Source organism: Chaetomium strumarium (assembly GCF_033439665.1).
Source record: "Chaetomium strumarium strain CBS 333.67 chromosome Unknown B0T15scaffold_4, whole genome shotgun sequence".
Taxonomy (NCBI): domain Eukaryota; kingdom Fungi; phylum Ascomycota; class Sordariomycetes; order Sordariales; family Chaetomiaceae; genus Chaetomium; species Chaetomium strumarium.
The window spans coordinates 2,839,525-2,860,208 of NW_026944432.1; the positions used below are offsets into that span (position 1 = coordinate 2,839,525).

Below are 20,684 nucleotides of genomic sequence, written 5' to 3' on the forward strand. Positions count from 1 at the left end.
GGTGATCGTGTCGCCGCCCCCGGTTTCTAGCTGGGATAGGGGAGATCTCTAGTGCAATAGTGATCTGACACATGGTTTGGCACATGGCATTTGGAGCCTTTGGTGGGATAGCTACGATACTACTGATAGGCACTGATTACCAGGTCTTTTCTAACATAAGATGCTGAGCATACCTAAGCTGCATACCTAGCCAGTAAGTCCAAAGTTGCCACCCAACATGCTCTGGCCAACGCGATGATGACGCGTTGTTGAGCAGGAAACGCGTCACAATCTGTTTTCCCCATCTGCAATAGTCGTTCACACGCGACTGTTCGCACAGTGAACCTGTTCAGAACATTGCCCACGACCGGGACAACTTCTGACTTACCTAACCGTCCCCTTTGCTTCCCGTCTCTTACTCATCCATCTCCTCCTCCACCCACCCATCTTATTCTCTCATCCAACCATTTCCTTACTCACTCGCGCGGGACCGTCGCGTCAACAGACCCATCGAAACATCTTTCTTGCCTCGGTACAAGCGCGAATTAAGGAAAGACTGGCGACGATGCCTGACGAAGCGACTCAGGGCCTCGCCCAATCCATCGCGAAACAGGTCGAGAGAGTTGTGCACAGGGTATTCACATTCGTCCAATGCAACTATCGATGCAGCGCATTTCTCCTGACATTTGGCTATGTGTAGGGCATGGTGGAGTTCACTCTCCGCTCTCTCATGAACGCCGGCATGACCGCCAATGAGGTCAGCGACCTCGTGAAGGCCGGTACGTCTAAATATTCGAATGGATTCTGCGCTATCGTCCCAGGAATACACCCCGCTGACATGTACAATACAACAGTGCTGCATGATTTGAACGGCGACCCGGCGCCTGACGTTGCTCGTGCAGACGCCGAGGCTACTACCAAGGCTACTGCCGAGGCCCAGGCCATCCTCCAGGCTCTCCAGCTCATCACTGAGTGCACCGCCAATATGCCGCCGATCAAAAAGGCTGCCGTGAGCACCGGAGAGTCCTCAGCTATGGCTGCGGGCCCGAGGACCAAGTTCGCCGCCGGCGTTAAGAGGAAGCTGGCGCAGTCCCAGTCCCAGGCCACCACGCTCACGGGCACTACTAGTACTGCTGCCACCTCTCCCATGTACACGCCGACGACGTCGAAGACGTCCGAGCAGTCGAGCGCGTCCTCCACCGCCAATCTGTCCCCGGCAGCCCGGGTCCCGTTCGTGGTGGCAGCCGTGGCAGCCGCGGCGGCCGTGCGGGCCCAGCAGCAGAAGAAGAAGCATGATTCGCGTGGCTCCGACAATGGGTCGTCTGGGGCTTCTTCCAGTTCGCTGGGCAAGACCACGGACAGCGAGGCCAGCATCTTCGGCTTCCAGCGGAGGGTTCGGAAGACGATGGCCCAGAGGGCTCGCAGGCCGGGGTGCAATCGGGCGGAGTTGTATGACGATTGGACGTGCCCGACCTGGAGGTCTGACTCTGAGGAGGACTCGGATGACGAGGGGGACGAAGACGAAGACGAGGAGAGTGAAGATGAAGATGAAGATGATATAAACTAGGATGGCTGAGGCACGCTGGCGTCGTCGTGAATGGGTTGAGAGAGCTCTTTTTGCGTCGCGCTGATTTTCTCTACTTTGTTCTTTGCCACTTTCAGGGGAAGCAGGTCGTACGGCCCTTCTTCGATACTCACAGGCTATTACCAGCTCTGGCTACCTAGTAGTAGTAGGTATTTCCTACTTTATCTCAGAGGAGACACAATGGCCAGAACTTCAGGGGCCTTCAGTTCGGAAGTCTCTAAATTACCACCCTTACATTTCTTCACCTCAGATCCAGTAGCAGTGATACGTCAGGATGTCAGTATCTCATTCCTATCAAGAGGTTTACTCTTGTCGCCGGTCTGCTTCCAACCCCAACCTGAGTTCTCGTTTGAATTTTAACACGCTTTAACCTTTAGACTCAGAAGAACTACTAGTAGTAGTGTCCGAACACGACACTCCTCGTAAGACAATGAAAGCAACGACATATTTCTTGGCAGCAGGCACTCCAGATCAATACTATATACGGTTTCAACATGTCCGTCATTGGCACAACTGATCACTGGACCGTGAGGATGCGAGATTGCCCCAAGGTGCACCTCCAGCAGTTCGGTACCCCCAGTGTCTTAGAACACTGGGTTCGGCCTTCCCACCGCCTAATCTACTACAATGTGAATAGATGCTGATAGAAAGGTTACAGCTGGACCGGTTGCAAAATCAGTTGACTTCCTCAAAGGCTCAAACAAACAAGGTAGTTGACTATTAGTAGTGATGGTGAACAGTGCCGGAAGGATTATTCGAATGCAAAGTTTGAACAGGACCTGATAGACACTCAAGCGGCCCGAGAAGTCGCAAGGGCCGTCCTTGAGGCAATCATTGGGACACATGGTCGCGCTGAAGGAAGCAGTATCACGGATGGGTGCCGCTCAACGAAGGATGTGCATTGATGGAGCAAAGCCAGGTAAATTCACCAATGCCAAACGAAGGCCACCTCAGAGAACTACTCGCTGAGTACCAAGAGACGGAAGGTACACTGGACACCTCAGTCCACTGCCTGGATAGCGCAATTGAGGATGTGACCACCGCAATAAAGCTTGACCGGGAGATAAACCGGGAGGCATACCATCCATCTATAGCGGGAGACTGTCGGCGGGAGACGAGGAAGGCGAGGACTCCAATGAGAAAGCAATCAACGATGGCACAGTTGGTGGGGGATTGGCTTCGTACTAAGTAGTAGGTAATTACCCCTCTCGGAGGGCTGAGGTGAAGCTGTACGAAGCAAATACGACACTGCGTACAGCAGAAGACGAAGATAAGTACCAAGTCTACTAGGTATGTATCTACAAGAACCAATCAAAGAAGATGTAACCAAATAAGCCGGACAGATAGGTAGGTAGAGGATGGATGTCCAGACCCAAAACACAAGCCCAGCCAGCTCCGTAACTCCTCTCTCCAGATGACCCGTAGTTACACATATCATACGCCATGTAAATGGTGCGGGTGCTGTTCCATCTCCATTATCGTATCCTCTCTCTCAGCCCCCATGTACAGTGCTATACCCGTCAACCCCCATTATGTCCACCGCCGGCCCCTCTCAGGCTCCCTATTTTGGATGTTTGACAGGATGCAGGACAATGTTCGGTGCCCAGAGCTTCCCGTCACGGTCAGTCAAGATCCACGGCCGTGGCTCACCCTCGTCGAGCTTCCTTCCCATCCACTCGTAGAAGATGTGCTTGGCCCAATCCGACTCCCACCAAAACGTCAGGCCCCTCCCCCTTGGGTGATCCGAGTTATCAGGACCAAGACCTGTCGAGCTCGCCCTGGGCCCGCCGCGCCACCACTTGGCTTTGTTGGCGAAATCGTCCCTATCGCGGTGGAAGACGGGTTGCTGCGGGAAGCTGAGCTTGAGGCCGTGCCACAGGGCAAAGCTTGGGATAGTAGCTTCCGAAGGGACGCGGATACCATACTCCAGCTGGGCCTGGTGGATCACGAGCAATAGGTTGCGCGAGGCGCGCATGATGGCGGGCGGGCAATAGAAACGCGGCGTCTTGACGCCGGACTGGAAGCCCGAGATCCAGTCCCTGAAAGCCCATTTGTTAGGCTTGTTGGCGTCCATGCAGTACGAGGTGGTGATGGCGTCCGCCTCCTCGCCGACCCCCCACTGGAACGTCTCGTTACGCGGGTCCGCAACCGGGGGTTCGGGGCCGATGGGCAGGATCTCGGGCACGCGCATGGGGCCCCAGGCGTGGGACCCACCCTTGTTGGCCTGGTCAACCTGCTTGAAGAACTCGCCGAAATCGCCGATTTCCGAGATCATGTGCCAGAAGCTGGAACGCTCGAGCGCCTGTTTGCGTGGTTCGTTGCGCGCCACCATCGTGATACTGTCAAGGTACTTGCCGGCGTCGCCGAGGAACCGCATGTCCATTTCGAGCTGCCAGAAGTGATCGAACTCGGGATAGTGCAGCGCGAGGAGCTGCATCGGCTGGAAAACTTGCCACATGGTTCTGGCGTACAATGTCAGTGGGGGCATGATGGTGCCATGAATACAAGGATGTCCTACCTGTGCTCTCCGATCAAGGGATACCAGCTCTTCAGCAAGCGTTCAGTCCACAAAAGTGCGATCGACTGGAACTCCGGAGGGACGCCAGCGTCCTGGAGTCCCTTCTGGTATGCTTCTTCGGAGGCAAAAATGTCGTTGTCATAGCCCTCGTAGTCTTTCATATCCACCAGCAAGATGACCTGATACTCAGCGCCCGACTTCAGCGTCGTCTCAGCGATGAGCGAGCGGAGATAGTAGAGGTCCTCGGGCATGTATTGGTAGCCGCGCCAGGTGCGCACCACGATCGCTGTCCGCCGCGACGGCTCAAATTCGTGCCAATGACGGACCTGGGGCACCCCGGAGAAGTTCCGGAAAGCGAACCGTGGCTTTGCGGTGCGCGTATCGTCGAACCGAGTCGCCGCTACCGGAAAGCGGTGCCTATTCCGTTCGAAACAGTCGTTCTGCAGCTGGCCCCAATCGATCGTGTTCCAGTCCACCTTTTGTCGGTTATAATTTTCCCTGTCCTCGCCGAATCCGTAAGGGCCGTATCGCTGTTCTGCGGTCATTACCACTAGGTCCAGGCCCGTCTCCTCGAAGGTGCCGGCCCATGGTTGAGGGTAAGCTGTTTAGGATTGGCAGGTTAGCGGGCGAGATCTTTATCGGGGGGGAATCGGAGAGATCATTTCATACGGCCATCAAGCTCCCTGGACCTCAAGTCATCATCGTGGCTCTGCCCCAGCAGATGACCGCGGGGGCCATGGCAGAGCACGCGCTCGGATAATGGTGGAAGCACGTTGTGCGTCGGCATACGCTTTGGCGGCGTCCGCAGATCTGGGTGTTCGCCCCCGAGGTGAGACCAGTGTTGCGAATCGCTACGGAATTGCATGCCGAGGTACCACACAAGGCATATTGCAAGCGCAACAACGAGCGTCTGGCGTGTGAAGAACCGCCGAAACTTGGCGCCTGCCAGCCCGAGGCGGTTCATCCTGGCGGCCATAGACGAATTGCCGCCCGGTTTGAGATCCTTCAAGGCCTCCACGGTGGCGGTGGTGGTAAATAGCCGTTTGAACGACAGGAAGTTGGTGTTACTGCGCCGGAGGCCACGACATTCGAAAAGAAAGGAGATTGCACTATTTCCGACTTAGAAAAACGAGCGGATGGTAGGAATCAAGCGCAAAATCTATTAAATGGCCAGGGAGAGAGGAGTTGGACGAGCCGCCGCCGCAAGTGGCAGTTGACAGGAATAAAAATTGAGATTTGGGTTACGAGTTGCCGTGTTGGAAACAGCCTCTCCCGTCAGCCTGTCTCCTGAGAACCCCCTGTCCGTCGGGGCTCATCCCATTTCGAGGAGGACATGATCATGATTGGATGTCTGGACGCGTGGCCCCACACCGCTATCGCAGCAGCAGGAAAGATTGCGTGTGTAATCCGTTACGGAGTACTGTACTGCGTAAGGTAACCTCGACTCCAAGTCGCAAGCAGTCGCATAACGACGCTTCCTGCATGCCCGATGCGGAAGAGAGCCATAGTTGAGCCAAGTGTATCGACTGTAAGTGCATAGCCTCTCGGCTTGTTGTATTCTTTGTATTCAAGATGCACGTGGCAGAGAGTTGGGACGAGGGCTAGGAAAAGACTAGTGCAGCGCGTTGCTGCCCCACTTCGATCTTTGCTCCTCGTTCTCCCGTCAGGGGCACCCGCTCGGATCTCGAAGTCGGACGCCCACTTCCCGTACTGTATGGACAACCTTCTTACCAAGACTTCAACTCACCAGTCTAGCAATCATTAGAGGTGTTGTTTCGCTGTTAAATTATGGTTTCTTGTGCGCCGAATATTGCCTCGGGAATCGGCCATTCTCGTGTATGTCACAGTCGTGCGTCGTCAAAGTTCACCGCCTCCTGGACAGCCTTAGCGTCAAGTGTCTGGTTGGTTATTCCCCCTTGAGGATGGGAAGGGGCAGATATACCTGAACCCTGCGACTCGTTTAACCATGGCAACGGCATGATGTAGAGGTACTGTGTAGGTGGGAGGTTGGCAAGTATGCCTGCCGGCTTACCTTAGCTATAGGGAACGGAACCATCGATAGAATGGAAAAGCGCATCGGAGAGACACGACAGAAGGCAAGAACAAATGCGCAAACTAGATCCATATGTTACGAAGAGAAGAGATCATATGGATCAACAGGCCTTTATGTGGGATGCGCATGCACAACAGACTTAACATAGAGTCATGGGTGCTTGATATCAGTGGTGCAAGACTGCGCTTCGGAGCTAAAACAGGTGACTGCAAAGGACGGTGACAATTGGTTTGAAGGACATGGGGGAAGAAGCCTAACTGTACCCGAGTGTATCATGACCTTCTCTCCAATCGACATGTCTACAAGCAACCCACGCCAGGTAGGGTTAGATGCGGACCCTCAGGCTTGACTAGTAAAACCCTCCGCAAGGACCGGCGACTTTTGGAAGCTCTTCATCGGCTCCAGCCCCCAACGACCAAACATGGCCGCGTCCTCGTCCCACCCATGACATTCTGTTGTCAACATCTTCTCTCCGGTGAAGACTGCGTTTGCCCCGGCCATGAAGCAGAGCGCCTGCTGCTCCTCAGGCATGGTCTTTCTCCCAGCGGCAATACGGATGATGGTCGCGGGCATGATGATCCGAGCAGTAGCAATGGTTCGCAGCATGCTCGTAAACTCGATAGGTTTCCTGTCACCCAGAGGAGTGCCTTTGATGGGTATGAGTGCGTTGACAGGGAAGCTCTCCGGATGGCTTGGCAGCGTCGCAACGGTGTGCAGCAAGCCGATGCGGTCCTCGGACGTCTCACCCAACCCCAGAATTCCCCCGGAGCAGACACTGATGCCGGCATCGCGGACATGGCCGAGTGTCTTCAGTCGCTCATCGTATGTGCGCGTCGAGATGATGCTGGGATAGAACTCCCGACTGGTATCGACGTTGTGGTTGTACGCCGTGAGCCCGGCTTCCTTGAGCTCCTTGGCCTGCTCCTCATTGATCATGCCCAGGGTCACGCACACTTCCATCCCCATGGCCCGTACGCCGGATACCATCTCCTTGATGTTCCGGAGGCTGTTCTTGCGGCCGCGCATGTCGCGCCACGCAGCTCCCATGCAAAACCTGGTGCTGCCATTCTCTTTGGCGATACGTGCGGCCTCTAGGACAGACTCGACACTCTCCACACGCTTGGCCTCCAGGCCAGTGCCTTTCTGGTAGCGGGTCGACTGGGCGCAGTACGAGCAGTCCTCCGTGCAGCCACCGGTCTTGATGTTCATCAAGGTGCAAAGCTGGACCTCGGCAGGGTTATGGAACCTACGATGGACAATGGCCTGATGGAAAAGTATCAGTCATAGTCGTGGCAAAACGATGGGTGAGAAACGCACAGCCTGAAAGGCCAGTTCCATCAGCGGTTGGTAGAAGATGGCTGAAATCTCGTCCCTTGCCCAGTCATTCCTCGGCGCTGTTGCCGCGACCGCTTGTTGCAGGATTCGCCTTGCTCTTTGCTGACGCTCCGCATCGTGTTCCAGGTCGTGACCCGGTGGATGTTGAAGTGTCGGCGGAGGCGGGGATCCTGGTGATGGGACAACCTGCCCCGCGGCAATTGTTGACATGCGACATGCTGTGGGGGCCAGCCGCATACGAGCGGTGCGTAACAGCACCTGATGGACAAGTACCCTCATGTTGGGGGATCTGTCGCGTCTGCAACGTGAGTTTCTTGATAGGAGTGGTCTCTGTGTGCGAGGATGATAAGTGGAACGACATATCGCGGTCCCGGCGGAGGCCGCGGGCAGCCGACTCGACTCCCAATTTTGTTGAGCAAAAGGGTGAGTGTAACGCGGGAAGCGACATCCCGCGTCTAGCACTCAGCCGGTGTGGGGTCATAGTGGGAAGATCATCGTCAGCGGAGGTGTGAGTCAACAGCGCGAATGCGCGATACCGTATCTAATGCGGGTTCGAAACGCGGTGGCCATGCAAACTCGACAACACAAGAGAATGAAGCCTGTGATACCGCCGACCGCGCCTTTGGTTCGGCCTCCGCATTCCCAGCCTTGGTTTTGGTTTCCTGCGCGCACTGGAGACGCCCTGAGTTCTCGTGCTCCGCCTGTTGTTGTGAAAGACCGCCCGCCCACCTGATCCATAGTAAGCAAAGGACACAAGGTGTAGATCTCCCAGATACAAGATCGGCGGCAGGTTTACCGTAGTGCCTTGTTTATAAGTAAAGGGGAACGGCCGGAATTGGGTTGATGACGGCGTCCCAACTGGCGTGTGAGTGAAGAGTTCAGCGAAGCGGCTTGAGTTGCATTGAGCCTCTGGGGACAATGCTTGAACCATCAGGGCAAATTCGGGTGCTGATGCCAGCAACTCAATGTTTCTTGATGCTCTCCATCCACTCCTTTCCGGACTTTGCCCCGTCATGCGCCTTGCGAAATAGCCCCCGCTCCGACTCGTCAAGCCCCCTGAGGAAGTCCTCGCCGGCACCGCCGATTCCGAGGTTACTTCCTTCCTCGGCAGGGTTCTTGCCTTTGTGATGTCCGGGACCGCCCACTTTGCGAGCATGCAACGCGATCTCGGAGGCGCGGACGACAAATGTTTTCCGGAGGACGGTAGCCAGTTCCTTCTCATCGAGCAACTCCATGAGACGTGCAGCCAATCCGTAGAAATGCGGGCTTTGGTCACGTAACGGTACGGCACGCGGGTCGGCCTTCAGGGCCTGCACAACGTCGTTGCCAAGGGCTGGGGGCAGATCGAAAGTCACGAACGGCCTGCCTTCGATGTCCCCCGAGTTGGCAATGACAAGCATTTCAGCCAGCCATAGCGGTAGGTTGACTCTGGTGCCAACCTTCAGCGGCTGCGTTGGAGTGTTGTCGAGATAGCCGAGGTCAGGGACATCGAGCTGGAAGGTGCATGGGATTTTCTAAGGGTATTGTTAGTCGAATTCTCCCAGCCCAAGCGGGCTCAATCAAACGAGCTGGTTTACCTCTGCGTCTGTGAGAATGGAATCAATGTCGTAATACGACATTGCGACAGATCATAGGCTGTCTAGACCGCATCACTTCGAAACACCATAAAAATAACACCTGTTACCGAAACACCCAAACGCGCCATGCGAATTGCAGAAAGCGGGTGTGGCTGGTCGCTCACGATAAGCCACATTCCCATAACAAGCCACAGCGTAACTTCGGAATCGGACATGGGGTAGATGTGGGGCAATGACGAAATGCGAGCTTGGAGTTGCCGAAGCTTCCACCGACCTTCGACATATCGCCGAGCTAGAAACTTGAGATTGGACACTGAAGACGGCTTCAGTGAATTGCCAATTCCTCCTTCGAATACGGCACTCGCACATTCTGCTTTCAACGTTCATTTGATTGACGATTCCACAACATCACACGCCGCCATCATGTCTTCCACTCTGCTTCGGTCCGCCCCTGCCCTTCGCGGAGCCCTCCGAGCTTCCGGAGCCATAAAGCCTGCCGCGATGGGCAGCATGAGCTTTGTCCGCGGCAAAGCTACGCTTCCTGACATGCCTTGTGAGTACATTCTGCACATATATATTCTCAATCCTGTTGTTGCGACTACCTATGCCGAAACCTCAAGGTTGAAAGAGGCGAGGACCCGACTAACCAGCGTTTTTCTTCCTGCAGACGACTACGGCGCCCTCGAGCCGTATATCTCGGGGAAGATTATGGAGTTGCACCACAAGAAGCATCACCAGACCTACGTAAACGGCCTCAACAGCGCCCTGGAGACTATCGAGGAAGCCAAGAGCAAGGGCGACTTCACCAAGGCGGCGTCCATTGCGCCGCTGCTCAACTTCCACGGTGGTGGCCACATAAACCACAGCCTCTTCTGGGAGAACCTGGCACCCGCCAGCAGGGAGGGCGGCGGTGAACCAGACGGAGCCCTCAAGGTGCGTCTCTAACCAGAGGATCCTCTTCCACAAACACCCAGCCTGACAATGCGGCCGAACAGAAAGCTATCGACTCGGACTTCGGCTCCTTCGACACCTTCCGCAAGCAGATGAACACTGCTCTGGCGGGTATCCAGGGCAGTGGCTGGGCGTGGCTGGTCAAGGACAAGTCGGCTGGCACCCTTGGCCTGGTGACCCGTGCCAACCAGGACCCCGTGAGCGGCCCCTACGTGCCGCTGATGGGCATTGACGCGTGGGAGCATGCCTACTACCTGCAGTACGAGAACCGCAAGGCCGAGTACTTCGAGGCCATCTGGAACGTCATCAACTGGAAGACCGTTGCTGCGCGGTTCGAGAAGGCCTAGGGCGCAAAGTTGAGATCTCAAAAAAGTGGGAGTGGGAGTCCGATCTGTGTGCTATGTTAGCGTGAGCTTAGCCTGTGAATTGGATGTATCTTGAGAGAGTTCCCAGGTGGGCAAATGGGGTCTCACGAGAATCGAAATGAACCTACCTTACTCATGGATGTTCGCCATGAAGGACTCAGGTCTGCTTTTTCCTCAGACGTGACCCTGCAGTCGTCTTAATGCCCCATGGTCGGGACAAGACACCCTCTACCTCTTCTCTTCCCATCCAGCTATCGAGTGTCACATCGTCTGTCTGGTGTATCAGTGTGATGGTCTCCTGAATGTGCCTATATTGGCAATCGGGGGCTGCTGTAAGCTTGAGGGGTACAGGTACGACGGGAAGTCATAGTCCACTGCTTTGTTTTGGTTAGGTGTATTATCTTCGTGATTCCCGTCGGCTTCCTCTGGCCCTTCCGTCATGATTTGGTATGCCCCTATCGTTGCTTCATATCATTCGGTGCCTGTACCTACATGGCGCATAAATACCTGGAAAGAATTGCACTGCTTACTGTGATATCAAGCATCACTGTCATTCAATCCGGCCACGGTCCTCTGGAGTTATGAAAGCTGCATGTGTTGATGAGCCCTGCTATATCTCACGTCTTGTGAGAATGCTAATGCAAATTGTGAAATCGTACTGTACACGTCTACACTACACTAACTCGAGACTAAGTCGATCCCACCATGCTTCCACTCCGCTCAGCTCCCGCAATCGCGGCCGGGCCCGCGCCGACGGTTCAGGAGATGGTGGGTCCCGGCACCGCACAGGGGTAGAGGGGGTTCTATGCCCCACCTGCCCGGCCTTGGTAGGTAGTAGTGTAACGGACGCCGTCGGAACTCGGAAGGTGATGAGGACGGCAGCTGGGATCAACAGACTAAGGTGGTTCGTCTTTCCACCTGGTGAAGACATATTACTATTCGTGTAATGAGACGCATGACCACCCGCTAACATGTTTTCTTAGCCACCGTATGCATGCCGAGCGTAGTATTGGGCATCATGATGCTGCAATCACCGAGGCGCCGGCAGAGAAATGCTGATTACAGGTGTGGTTAGTGTAAGAAAGGCTTCCAGTGACTTCCAATCTAGTAGGTAGCCCAACGTCCTAACAGTACCTAGGCAGTCAGATTGCCCAGCATTTGAAAACAGCAACCATGAACCATGCTCTCCTGAACAGTCAGGGAAGCATGCGAGAGTGGTGTGTCAAACTGAGGTGACTTCTCACACTAGAAGATAAGCCCAGTATCATATGATCCAGACCCCGGGCAAAAATGGAGTAGCAGAGCCATCCACATAAAGGCCTAGAGGATTACCTACCAGTGACAGTTCCGGTTGAGGCTTTTTTCTTAAGTCAATATTGTATTCCATCTCAGCGAATCGCTAAGAGACGACCTTGGAACATTTCCTCTGACTTCGATAGAGTCGCCCTGAGCCGTTGTGACCCCACCAACCCCAAAGTCCACAGGTGGATCGACCGCTAAAGTTCCTGTTCCCCACAAGGTCCCTGTTCCGACCCCACCAAAGCCGGTCGGATCATCGCCGACATTGACATCACCATATCGCTGGACGGAGGGCACAATCCGGCTCCGGCGGTAAGAGAAGTCGTCTACCATTACTCAACAACTCTTCCTATAAGCACAATAGCTCAAGTGACAAACGAGAGAAAATACCTCAGTCGTACTCTACATTTCTCCCACCCCCTGACCCCCCAACCACTTACACAGAGTAGCTACGGTAGCTAGGCGCCAAGAAGCGGAAGAGACTCGCCCATTCCAATTGACGCGGGAAGTCCGGACGCTGTTGTACGACAGCCCGGCCCGGGACGCCAATTTCCTTACCCGCTTATCTGAACCTTCACATCGCCAGCAGTTGAGGCATCGTGAAAAGCAAGGGGACATCTCTGTACGTGAAATCTAGACTTTTACCTATCCTTGCCCTCATTTGTCCTGGGGTCAACAGTCCCCTGTCTGAGCTGCCCGTCACCTTCCATGTCGTACCATCAACCTCCATGGTCTGCTACCCGATGCAGTCCGTACCACAGTTGGCACACAATGGTTTGATGGCTGGACGTTCACCGACTTTGTTAGCCGCATTGCCATGCAAGGAGGCACAGGGCAGTCATGGGCCATGGCACACCCCCGTGTACGTGGCCTTGATCACCCAATAACCCTTTAGATTGCCAGTCGGCTTACAGCATGAGACCATATGGTTATACTCCGCTTCCCCTGCGAGATTATTTCTTTGTCTTACCGATAGACAGCCGGGGACGTTGCACGGCGCGGGGTGAAGGACTGTCCTACCTGGTACCGAGCTCGGAGTAGTCCCTTGAATGGACAGAGCCCCCCGACCGGGGCGTTCTTCGTCTTGGGACATGCAATTAACAATTTCTTGGGAATAGTACAGTAACAGGAAACTCGGAAATTGTGGAATCATGAGCGACAGATCTACAGCCAGTGTTTGCAATGTTCCGAGTAAAGAGGAGCAGCCCAACGGATCACAAGGCGGCCCTGCCCCGCCACACCTGGCATCTCAGAACCAGGAAGACCCGTCTCAGCGGATGCACTCGCAGCTTCGGACCCCGGTTCCGCATAGTGACCTGCACGAGCTGCATCAGGGCGAGCTGCGTCACCGCCTCGAATCCACGGGTCCTGAACAACACCGGGGCCGCTCAAACGAAGAAGCTGACATCGTTTCTGCCACCCACGTCCAGTTGCAGGGTTCAGGTTAGCCTTCCCACTTCTGGCCCTCATCCCACTTCATCTTTTTTGGTCTTCTAAAATAATGAAACCACCCCGCGCTCCCAACCCATCTAACGCCACCCCATCGTTCACCCCCGTCTTTCACCCCATCTAACGACCCACCACTCTCTAGCATCAGCTGCAGAAGCTCAGACACCAACAGCAGGAGCTATAAGCATAGCTTCCTCCATCGGTGATCCCACACCGACTCCAGGAGCTATTGTTCCCGACCACCTTCGGCCTCTTACAACCGGCGAAGCATCCCCATTGTCAAGCGGGTACGCCACTCCGACCGAATCCTCACAGCATCGTCGCCCTCCCAAGAGTATTCGCCCTTTCGCTCGCGCAATCATGGCGTTCGAGAAGAGCCGCAAGTTTTCGACGGGCACTTCGGTGCACCGTAAGCGCCAGATGAGCACTCTGGTTGAGAAGGAGGGTCACTTCGGACCTGCTCTCACGGTATGTTGATGTCCATCTCGTCTTGTTCACGCCTCTGTGTTGTGAGGTTGTCAAGCATAAATCGCATGTGGACTGCCACTCCCACTATTCTTTCCTGGTCCTGCTTTCGTCTAAGACGACGGCCTGGTTCACGGATTACATGCCTTGTTTGTCTGCTCTAGCCGGCAGACGTAACCTCCCTCGGTTACAGTTATTTCACTGTAGCAGTCCAAATGCCATCTCTCTGCACTCGTCTCACTTTGCAAGAAACGGGCTAACGTGGACAAAAGACACTCTATCTGGGCATTTCGGCTGTCTTCTCCGATGACCACACCGCAGTTGTGGCCCTGGCCATCCATGACACCGTCTACCTGGTTGACTTTTCTGTCAAGCACATCATTCTCGACGATGCCATGAAGATGGGCGCGGACCTCATTGCCGACTATGTCATCTCCGAGGTTGAGAAGTACGAGCATGAGAACTTCTCCAAGTTCATCGGCGCCGGTCTCCCGACCACGCTCAAGTACATGAGTCCCACTCTCTGTTCCCGTCTGTGGCTGGACCTTGACATTGTGCCCATTGTGATGCGGCCCGATGACGAGCACAAGGAGAAGTCTTTCTGGGATGTCAAGCGAGTTGATGAGCAAGCTGATTCGATGGCACGCAAGTGCATTATGTGAGTTGAGATCACCTACTACTGCGCTTCTCGCCAACTGACACGAGACAAGGAACTTCGGCCCTTCTCTCGTTCCTCTACTTCAAGTTGGCTGGCGAGGCGTCGTCCAGACGGATGCCGGCTTCCGTGCTCATCTGACCACAGTCCAGAACCACAAGGACACCTGTGGTCTCTCAACATGGGAAACCATGTTGACTTTCGCCAAGAAGCTCCGAGGCAACAAGACAAAGGTCGCGTTCTTCAGCTCTACTCCTCAAGGAGGCGGTGTCGCATTGATGCGCCATGCATTGGTGCGATTTGCTCGCCTCATGGGCGTAGACTTGACTTGGTATGGTACGTGCAACCTCCGCATTCCCGGAGTCCGATCATGCAGTAACAATATGTAGTGCCGAAGCCGCGGCCTGGTGTGTTTCGCATCACCAAGAACATCCACAACATTCTCCAAGGCGTCAGCCATCCGGATCAGCGCATCTCAGCCGAGGAAAAGCAGGCCATCATTGACTGGATCACCGAAAATGCGAGCCGATACTGGTTCTCCGAGGGGGGCCCGCTGTGCTCCCCGGAGGAAGGGGGTGCTGATGTTGTAATTGTGAGTGATTTGTTTCACGTTCTCTTGATTGCCTGTCCCTGCAGTTCCTCACCGACCGGGCAACCTTTGCTCACCCCCCCTCCTTCATGCACGTTCCGTGCTGCAAGGCTGCTGCACCTCGGGCACATGACCAAGCCCATGTCGTAGTAGCAGCGTGGGGGAAGGGACTCAGACAGAACACAACTTTGCCGTGACAATACATGCTGACGAGAGCAGATCGACGACCCGCAAATGCCGGGTCTCATCCCCCTGATCAAGAAGGTCACTCCGGACCGCCCGGTTCTCTACCGATCGCACATCCAGATTCGCAGCGACCTTGTTGCCAAGGCGGGCTCACCGCAAGCCGACATCTGGGACTTCCTCTGGAGCAACATCCAAGGATGTGACATGTTCATCAGCCATCCGATCCCAATCTTTGTCCCCCACACCGTCCCACGTGAGAAGGTGGTCTATCTCCCTGCCACCACTGATTGGCTGGATGGCCTCAACAAGCATCTCAACAAGTGGGATTCTGGTTATTATGGCCACATCTACAATGTTGCCTGCCACTCTCAGCGCATGTAAGGATCGAGCCCCCCAGTTGTAGAACCACTTTTTCCCCCCGGTCAACATGAGACTGATGACTGGCAGGACCGAGCTCAACTGGCCCGCCCGCAAGTACATCATCCAGGTTGCTCGGTTCGATCCCTCCAAGGGCATTCCTACCGTGATCGACTCGTACGCCGAGTTCCGCCGCCGGTGTGAGAAGGCGGGTCTGACTGACGTTCCTCAACTGGTTGTCTGCGGCAACGGCTCGGTCGATGACCCCGATGCCAGCTTGATCTACGACCAGACCATGAGCCAGCTGGAGACGTACTATCCTGACCTGGTCAAGGATGTCAGCGTTATGCGCTTGGACCCCAACGACCAGCTCATCAACACCCTCCTGGCCAACGCCCACGTCGTTCTCCAGCTATCCACCCGCGAGGGCTTTGAGGTCAAGGTGTCGGAGGCTCTCCACGCCGGCCGGCCCGTCATCGTCACCAACACGGGTGGCATCCCGCTGCAGGTCAAGGACAAGGTCAACGGCTTCCTCGTAGCGCCTGGTGACTGGAAGGCTGTCGCGGGCCACCTGATGGACTTGTTCACCGACGACGAGCTCCACAAGAAGATGAGCCATGCTGCACGAACCGGCGTGTCGGACGAAGTCGGCACCGTCGGAAACGCCCTCGCTTGGTTCTACCTCGCTGCCAAGTGGAACGAGGTGGGCGTCGAGAAGCACGGCAAGGGCGGCCTCAAGGGCAACGAGCGGTGGGTCAACGACATGGCCCGTGAGGAGGCCGGCTTCCCTTATGCCGAAGGCGAGAACCGGCTGCCAAGACACTTCACGGAGAACAAGGAGGTCCCGATCCATACTAAGCCTTCCGCTTGAGGGTTATTCTAACAGTGATGCCGTGGAAATTCTCCTTTTCTGCGATGCCTTGCAACAAAGTTGATCCAGATCTGGTCTTGTTTTTAAAAAGGTTCTGGCGCGGTGAGCAACAGGGATGAGTGATTTTGGGATCTTTCACACAATTCAACAAGGAGTGCTAGAGAGACCCAGGGGCTCTACAGGGGTTACATCGGGACGATAGGATGAAGAGTGCCTTGACTTAGATGCCGTAGCCAACAAGGCATAGACTGATGGGTCTGTGGACGACCCATGGCTACGAATACACATCTTGCTGCACTGCCTTCTCAAACATGCCGGGCAATGAGGGAGACCTGTGATGAAGAGCTTGCAGGATGAGAAGTAACAAACAGAACACCAGCAATGGTCACGAGTCAGTTGCGGCGGGACTGAGGTGAGTTGACTGACACCTCGCCGTGCACACTTCTCGAGGTCCGCAGTTTGGAATAAATGCTCTTCACTGATGCCTTCACCAGTTGGAAGCCGCAGCAAACGTCTTTCGGACATTCACCATGGCCAGCTCTATCCCGACCTGAACTTCATCCATCCACATACCAAGCAGATATATCTATCCAGTATAAAACGCCACTTCATCCACCCGTCATCCCCACAAGTCAATCACCACAGCGCCCTTCCCCCTCGCCGCCCCTCCATCATCAGTTTACCACCCTTTATCAAACCGACATCTCCATACTGATAGTCTTATGCGGATTATACCCCTTAATCACAAAGTCCTCCGCCTTCCACCCGTCAATGCTGCCCCCTTTCTCCCTCTTGATCTCCAGCTCCGGGAAATCCCGCGGCTCCCGCTCGAGCTGCGTCTGCAGCGCGTCCACGTGGTTCAGGTAGACGTGGGCGTCGCCCATGACGTGGGTCAGGCTCCCCGGGACCAGGTCGCACACGTGCGCCAGCATGTGCGTCAGCAGCGCGTAGCTGGCGATGTTGAACGGCACTCCGAGGCCCATGTCGCACGACCGTTGGTACAGCTGGCAGTGCAGGTGGCCTTTGACTGTTGCTTGCTCAGGGATTGTGGTGGTTGTTGTTGTTGTTGTTTGTGTTGTTGGTAGTGTTGGTTCGTTGTTGCTGTCAGAGGGTGAGGATGGTTGGGGTTGTTGTTGTTGTTGTTGTTGACGAGACCGGGACCGGGAGGACCCGGGGTAGGAGACGTAGAACTGCGCAAACATGTGGCACGGCGGCAGCACCATCTTGGCCATGTCGGCTGGGTTCCACGCACTCAGCACCAGCCGCCGGTCGAAGGGGTTGGTCCGCAGCGTGTGCACGATCCGCGCCAGCTGATCGACCCCTTGCCCCGTATAGTCGGTCTTGGCGTCGACGTACTGCGCCCCGAAGTGCCGCCATTGGAAGCCGTACACGGGGCCGAGGTCGCCGACTTCGCGGTCCGTCAGGCCCAGGCTGTCGAGGAATTCGCGCGACCCGTTGCCGTCCCAGATCCTGACGCCCTGCGACGACAGCGTATGCGACGACGTGTCGCCCGAGATGAACCACAGGAGCTCGGCGATGATGGCTTTGGTGAAGACGCGTTTTGTCGTCAGGAGCGGGAGGATCGGCGTGCCGTCGCGGTTGAGCGAGAATTTGAGGGGCCGCGGGGCGAAGATGGAGTAGGTGCCGGTGCCGGTTCTGAAGCAGCGCTGCTGTTAGCGGGATGTCAAACTCGGTATAGGAAGCGAAGAGGAGCATACCGGTCCTGACGGAGCTCTCCCTCGTCCAGAATCTCGCGCACTAGGTCCAGGAACTGGTATTCTTCGTGTCGAGTGTTGGATCGCGGGGTTGCTGCAGGCGCCACAGTTGGCGGATCGCTCTCTGATACTGTCATGCTGACTACCTTAGTTCGCTGGAGGTGTGTAAAACTGGCTATTCAGGGTCTATCGACTTCGGATGGCAACCTTTCGCTGTCGAAGGGCGGCTGATGATTGATGGTGGGTGGAACTCGTGGGAACGAAAGCCGGAAATCCTCGCAAGTGACGCGTAAGACGCGTCGTCTTAAAGTGTACAGAGCCCCACTAAGACATGAAGCGGGGCATGTGGATCATAAAACAGGGCAGTGAATGCGATTGTGAACTCGAACTTCGAAGTGTGCCTCCTTTTTTTATCCACGGCGTGTACTTTTACACGCAATACAAAATCCCCCGAGAGGAGCTCCGCTTCGAGTAAAAATGAGTCAAGTTAGGTATGTGAGCCGCTGAATCCAGAACAAATTCCCATCATCCACACCGCCTGCACAACCATTTCTTGGGTACACCATCTTCAAAATTTCAACGCCATCAGCTGTCTGGCCTTCAACGTGTGTGCCAGTCCTGACTCCTGCCCCCCTCACAAACTCGGACATTGCAGTTTCCCCAGCGGAGTATGGCTGTACCGCCTACGAGGCAGTGGTAGCAGAGCTCCCAGACGGCTCGAAGTCAGGAGCACGAGTTAGCTGAGGACGCGGCTTGAACTACGGCACCAGCGGCACCAGCGGCACCAGCGGCACGCTCTTCCGGATGTAGATAGTCGGGTAGCAAGTGACAAAGCCGCAGCCAGGATAACGGACGAATACCTCGTAGTACTCTGACAACCAGTGGGTGAGGCCGTAGTCGCTGACACGAGGCGGGCATTATTAGTGAATGGCATTCAGTGAGGACACCTCGAGTAGGCATCAAGGGCCTTGGGAAATCGGGAAAACGCTCACCTCTCGCGAACGGTGTTGAGGCTCTCCGCGTCCTCATCTGCTCCGTCCGGCCAGAACCTGAACTGCTTGATGATGACCCCCGGGTTGAGGTTCGCCTCTTGGATGACCTTGAGAATGCTGCTGTTGAATGTTGTATCAAGGACGAGCGTGTGCTTGTCTACCTTCTTGATGCCCTCAAGGTACTCATCCCCGTCTTCTGGCGCATAGTACGACACCGACTGAATTCCGAAAGCCCCTGCAACGTTCTTACCGAACTCTTTCCTCTTCTCCTCCATTGCATCAGGCCTTGATGGGATCTCGCTGTAAGGACAGACTTCGCCGGGGACATCCCGCCTGGCGAAGTGCACTACCTTGTCAAGCACTACCGAGTGCTCCTCCAGCCTGCCACGGAATGACAACCGGTGGGTTTGGTGCAGCGAAGCGACGAAGTTGGCGCCATTGAACTTACACCTGGGGTAGTTGCGAAGGTCCGAGGGGTAGAACTCACGCTCGTCTCTGTGGATCCTGGCGACGAAGTCGACATACGGCAGGTTTGATGGCGGTTGCGGACGGGGGAAGTGCCAGGGAACTGAGGAAGGCTCCGGCGAAGGGGAGCGTGAGACCGATCTGATGACTTCATGTAGCCTGGATTTCGTGAGCGTCGAGACCACTTGAACTACATCCACTCTCCTAATAAGAACTGCGCACTTACCGTCAGCCAGGCGCAATTTGCCAGTGGTTGAGTCCCCCGACTCCCTGCACGACCTGGTCGTATGCCAGGCGTATGTGGGGCGGTACCTCCAGTTGATCCTTGACCAGATACCTGGCGCGCTGTTTAATCTCGTCCTGCTTCTCCTGCTGTGACAGACCGTCGAGGTCCCCAGGTCTCAGAGGCCGGCCGCCCGGGGGTTGGGATTCCCTCTGCTGCATTTCTGGAGGCGAGGAATCATCAACAGGCCGCTCTACGGATCTGTTTGCCGGCGACATCGTCTTGGTAACGGTATTGAGAAAAGGCATGTTTTATCATTGGCTGCAGTCTGGTGATGTTGCGAGAGCGTGGAAAGATGAGAATGGAATAAGGCAAATAGCACACGTAGTAGAGCGGCAGCGATGAACATTTAACTGTCAGTGTCTTGAGCAGCAGCAGCCTGACCTAGACTGTCCTAATCTCAATCTCATGGAAGGAACATGTGAGGTAGTCGAATTCATCCATATGTGGGACCCGTCAACGAGGAAGGCGTTACTAGGAACGGGTGGGTGAGTAGTACAAAAGCTCGAACCTGGAAGAAGAGGATAGATAGAGAGTGAGACAAGCAACGGAGAGTAAAAATGCAAGAGAAACATGATTTAACGAGAGATGAAGATAGAACACACATGCTGTGCATGGGCGAGGTACTTGACAAAACAGCTATGGAATCTTCACCTTCCTCAGCCAGACAGACTCTTTCCTAGATATATCTGGGCAACGCAGGTCCAGAAGTAGGGCAGTCCTAGCTTGGTCTTCGTTATTGATAAGAAGGCGGCACCGACCGGACGGGGGCATTGCATTTCTAGTCAAGATCCAAGATCTCGGGGTCGCAAAGATCACTGCCGCTTGTGTAGCAGGTCAGAGGTGTTGTGAGCTCTAATACCCTATGTAATGTGCACAACATCGAGCAAGAAACGATGTTTCTGAACGTGGTCAATGATCCGGACCCTGTAGTTTGGCCTTGAAGTCTTTCCTTGCCATTCTGAGGAGTAGTAATGGAGTAATAGTACGGAGTA

General features: G+C 55.2%; 8 protein-coding genes across 8 annotated transcripts; 3 read left to right on the plus strand and 5 right to left on the minus strand.

Annotated features, from left to right (window-relative positions):
* The first annotated feature begins 219 nt into the window (after positions 1–219).
* On the plus strand, positions 220–1,760 carry B0T15DRAFT_502939 (uncharacterized protein). The gene is made up of 3 exons (XM_062867449.1): positions 220–613; positions 680–758; positions 834–1,760. The coding sequence occupies exons 1-3, from the start codon at positions 545–547 to the stop codon at positions 1,544–1,546; spliced, it is 861 nt and encodes a 286-aa protein (XP_062721690.1). The 5' UTR covers positions 220–544; the 3' UTR covers positions 1,547–1,760.
* A 982-nt stretch (positions 1,761–2,742) lies between these two features.
* On the minus strand, positions 2,743–5,357 carry B0T15DRAFT_416880 (uncharacterized protein). The gene is made up of 3 exons (XM_062865479.1): positions 4,752–5,357; positions 4,083–4,683; positions 2,743–4,026 (listed from the first exon to the last, which is right to left on the minus strand). Exons 1-3 carry the CDS (start codon positions 5,056–5,058, stop codon positions 3,126–3,128), a joined length of 1,809 nt encoding a protein of 602 aa, XP_062721691.1. The 5' UTR covers positions 5,059–5,357; the 3' UTR covers positions 2,743–3,125.
* Positions 5,358–6,474: 1,117 nt separating this feature from the next.
* Positions 6,475–7,749, minus strand: B0T15DRAFT_511777 (uncharacterized protein; the record flags this gene model as incomplete). The annotated part of the gene is made up of 2 exons (XM_062867934.1): positions 6,475–7,398; positions 7,453–7,749. 2 exons carry the CDS (start codon positions 7,747–7,749, stop codon positions 6,475–6,477), a joined length of 1,221 nt encoding a protein of 406 aa, XP_062721692.1.
* A 683-nt stretch (positions 7,750–8,432) lies between these two features.
* Positions 8,433–9,089, minus strand: B0T15DRAFT_511778 (uncharacterized protein; the record flags this gene model as incomplete). Its single annotated transcript, XM_062867935.1, has 2 exons — positions 8,433–8,984; positions 9,048–9,089. 2 exons carry the CDS (start codon positions 9,087–9,089, stop codon positions 8,433–8,435), a joined length of 594 nt encoding a protein of 197 aa, XP_062721693.1.
* Positions 9,090–9,300: 211 nt separating this feature from the next.
* Positions 9,301–10,600, plus strand: B0T15DRAFT_533828 (Manganese/iron superoxide dismutase). Its single transcript, XM_062869386.1, has 3 exons — positions 9,301–9,600; positions 9,715–9,980; positions 10,043–10,600. The coding sequence occupies exons 1-3, from the start codon at positions 9,471–9,473 to the stop codon at positions 10,343–10,345; spliced, it is 699 nt and encodes a 232-aa protein (XP_062721694.1). The 5' UTR covers positions 9,301–9,470; the 3' UTR covers positions 10,346–10,600.
* Positions 10,601–13,082: 2,482 nt separating this feature from the next.
* Positions 13,083–16,534, plus strand: B0T15DRAFT_533845 (glycosyltransferase family 4 protein). The gene is made up of 6 exons (XM_062869387.1): positions 13,083–13,579; positions 13,849–14,234; positions 14,287–14,567; positions 14,621–14,823; positions 15,040–15,383; positions 15,454–16,534. The coding sequence occupies exons 1-6, from the start codon at positions 13,472–13,474 to the stop codon at positions 16,232–16,234; spliced, it is 2,103 nt and encodes a 700-aa protein (XP_062721695.1). The 5' UTR covers positions 13,083–13,471; the 3' UTR covers positions 16,235–16,534.
* On the minus strand, positions 16,454–18,261 carry B0T15DRAFT_533848 (thymidylate synthase/dCMP hydroxymethylase domain-containing protein). The gene is made up of 2 exons (XM_062869388.1): positions 17,953–18,261; positions 16,454–17,890 (listed from the first exon to the last, which is right to left on the minus strand). Exons 1-2 carry the CDS (start codon positions 18,084–18,086, stop codon positions 16,927–16,929), a joined length of 1,098 nt encoding a protein of 365 aa, XP_062721696.1. The 5' UTR covers positions 18,087–18,261; the 3' UTR covers positions 16,454–16,926.
* Position 18,262: 1 nt separating this feature from the next.
* B0T15DRAFT_502946 (uncharacterized protein) lies at positions 18,263–20,140 on the minus strand. The gene is made up of 4 exons (XM_062867450.1): positions 19,719–20,140; positions 18,942–19,519; positions 18,712–18,849; positions 18,263–18,632 (listed from the first exon to the last, which is right to left on the minus strand). Exons 1-4 carry the CDS (start codon positions 19,935–19,937, stop codon positions 18,584–18,586), a joined length of 984 nt encoding a protein of 327 aa, XP_062721697.1. The 5' UTR covers positions 19,938–20,140; the 3' UTR covers positions 18,263–18,583.
* Between the last annotated feature and the right edge of the window lie 544 nt (positions 20,141–20,684).

Excerpts from the sequence above, each read along its gene's own strand:
- B0T15DRAFT_502939 (XM_062867449.1), top strand. The coding sequence starts at position 545 with ATGCCTGACGAAGCGACTCAGGGCCTCGCCCAATCCATCGCGAAACAG. Across the intron at positions 614-679 it reads TCGAGAGAGTTGTGCACAGG|GGCATGGTGGAGTTCACTCT; the intron begins GTATTCACATTC and ends GGCTATGTGTAG. Across the intron at positions 759-833 it reads CAGCGACCTCGTGAAGGCCG|TGCTGCATGATTTGAACGGC; the intron begins GTACGTCTAAAT and ends ACAATACAACAG.
- B0T15DRAFT_416880 (XM_062865479.1), bottom strand. The coding sequence starts at position 5,058 with ATGGCCGCCAGGATGAACCGCCTCGGGCTGGCAGGCGCCAAGTTTCGG. Across the intron at positions 4,684-4,751 it reads GTCCAGGGAGCTTGATGGCC|CTTACCCTCAACCATGGGCC; the intron begins GTATGAAATGAT and ends AATCCTAAACAG. Across the intron at positions 4,027-4,082 it reads CCCTTGATCGGAGAGCACAG|AACCATGTGGCAAGTTTTCC; the intron begins GTAGGACATCCT and ends ATTGTACGCCAG.
- B0T15DRAFT_533828 (XM_062869386.1), top strand. The coding sequence starts at position 9,471 with ATGTCTTCCACTCTGCTTCGGTCCGCCCCTGCCCTTCGCGGAGCCCTC. Across the intron at positions 9,601-9,714 it reads TACGCTTCCTGACATGCCTT|ACGACTACGGCGCCCTCGAG; the intron begins GTGAGTACATTC and ends TTCTTCCTGCAG. Across the intron at positions 9,981-10,042 it reads AACCAGACGGAGCCCTCAAG|AAAGCTATCGACTCGGACTT; the intron begins GTGCGTCTCTAA and ends GCGGCCGAACAG.
- B0T15DRAFT_533845 (XM_062869387.1), top strand. The coding sequence starts at position 13,472 with ATGGCGTTCGAGAAGAGCCGCAAGTTTTCGACGGGCACTTCGGTGCAC. Across the intron at positions 14,568-14,620 it reads CGTAGACTTGACTTGGTATG|TGCCGAAGCCGCGGCCTGGT; the intron begins GTACGTGCAACC and ends AACAATATGTAG. Across the intron at positions 15,384-15,453 it reads GCCTGCCACTCTCAGCGCAT|GACCGAGCTCAACTGGCCCG; the intron begins GTAAGGATCGAG and ends GATGACTGGCAG.
- B0T15DRAFT_533848 (XM_062869388.1), bottom strand. The coding sequence starts at position 18,086 with ATGACAGTATCAGAGAGCGATCCGCCAACTGTGGCGCCTGCAGCAACC. Across the intron at positions 17,891-17,952 it reads GGAGAGCTCCGTCAGGACCG|AACCGGCACCGGCACCTACT; the intron begins GTATGCTCCTCT and ends GCGCTGCTTCAG.
- B0T15DRAFT_502946 (XM_062867450.1), bottom strand. The coding sequence starts at position 19,937 with ATGCCTTTTCTCAATACCGTTACCAAGACGATGTCGCCGGCAAACAGA. Across the intron at positions 18,850-18,941 it reads CTCAACACCGTTCGCGAGAG|CGACTACGGCCTCACCCACT; the intron begins GTGAGCGTTTTC and ends GCCTCGTGTCAG. Across the intron at positions 18,633-18,711 it reads CCGCTGGTGCCGCTGGTGCC|GCGGTACAGCCATACTCCGC; the intron begins GTAGTTCAAGCC and ends ACTGCCTCGTAG.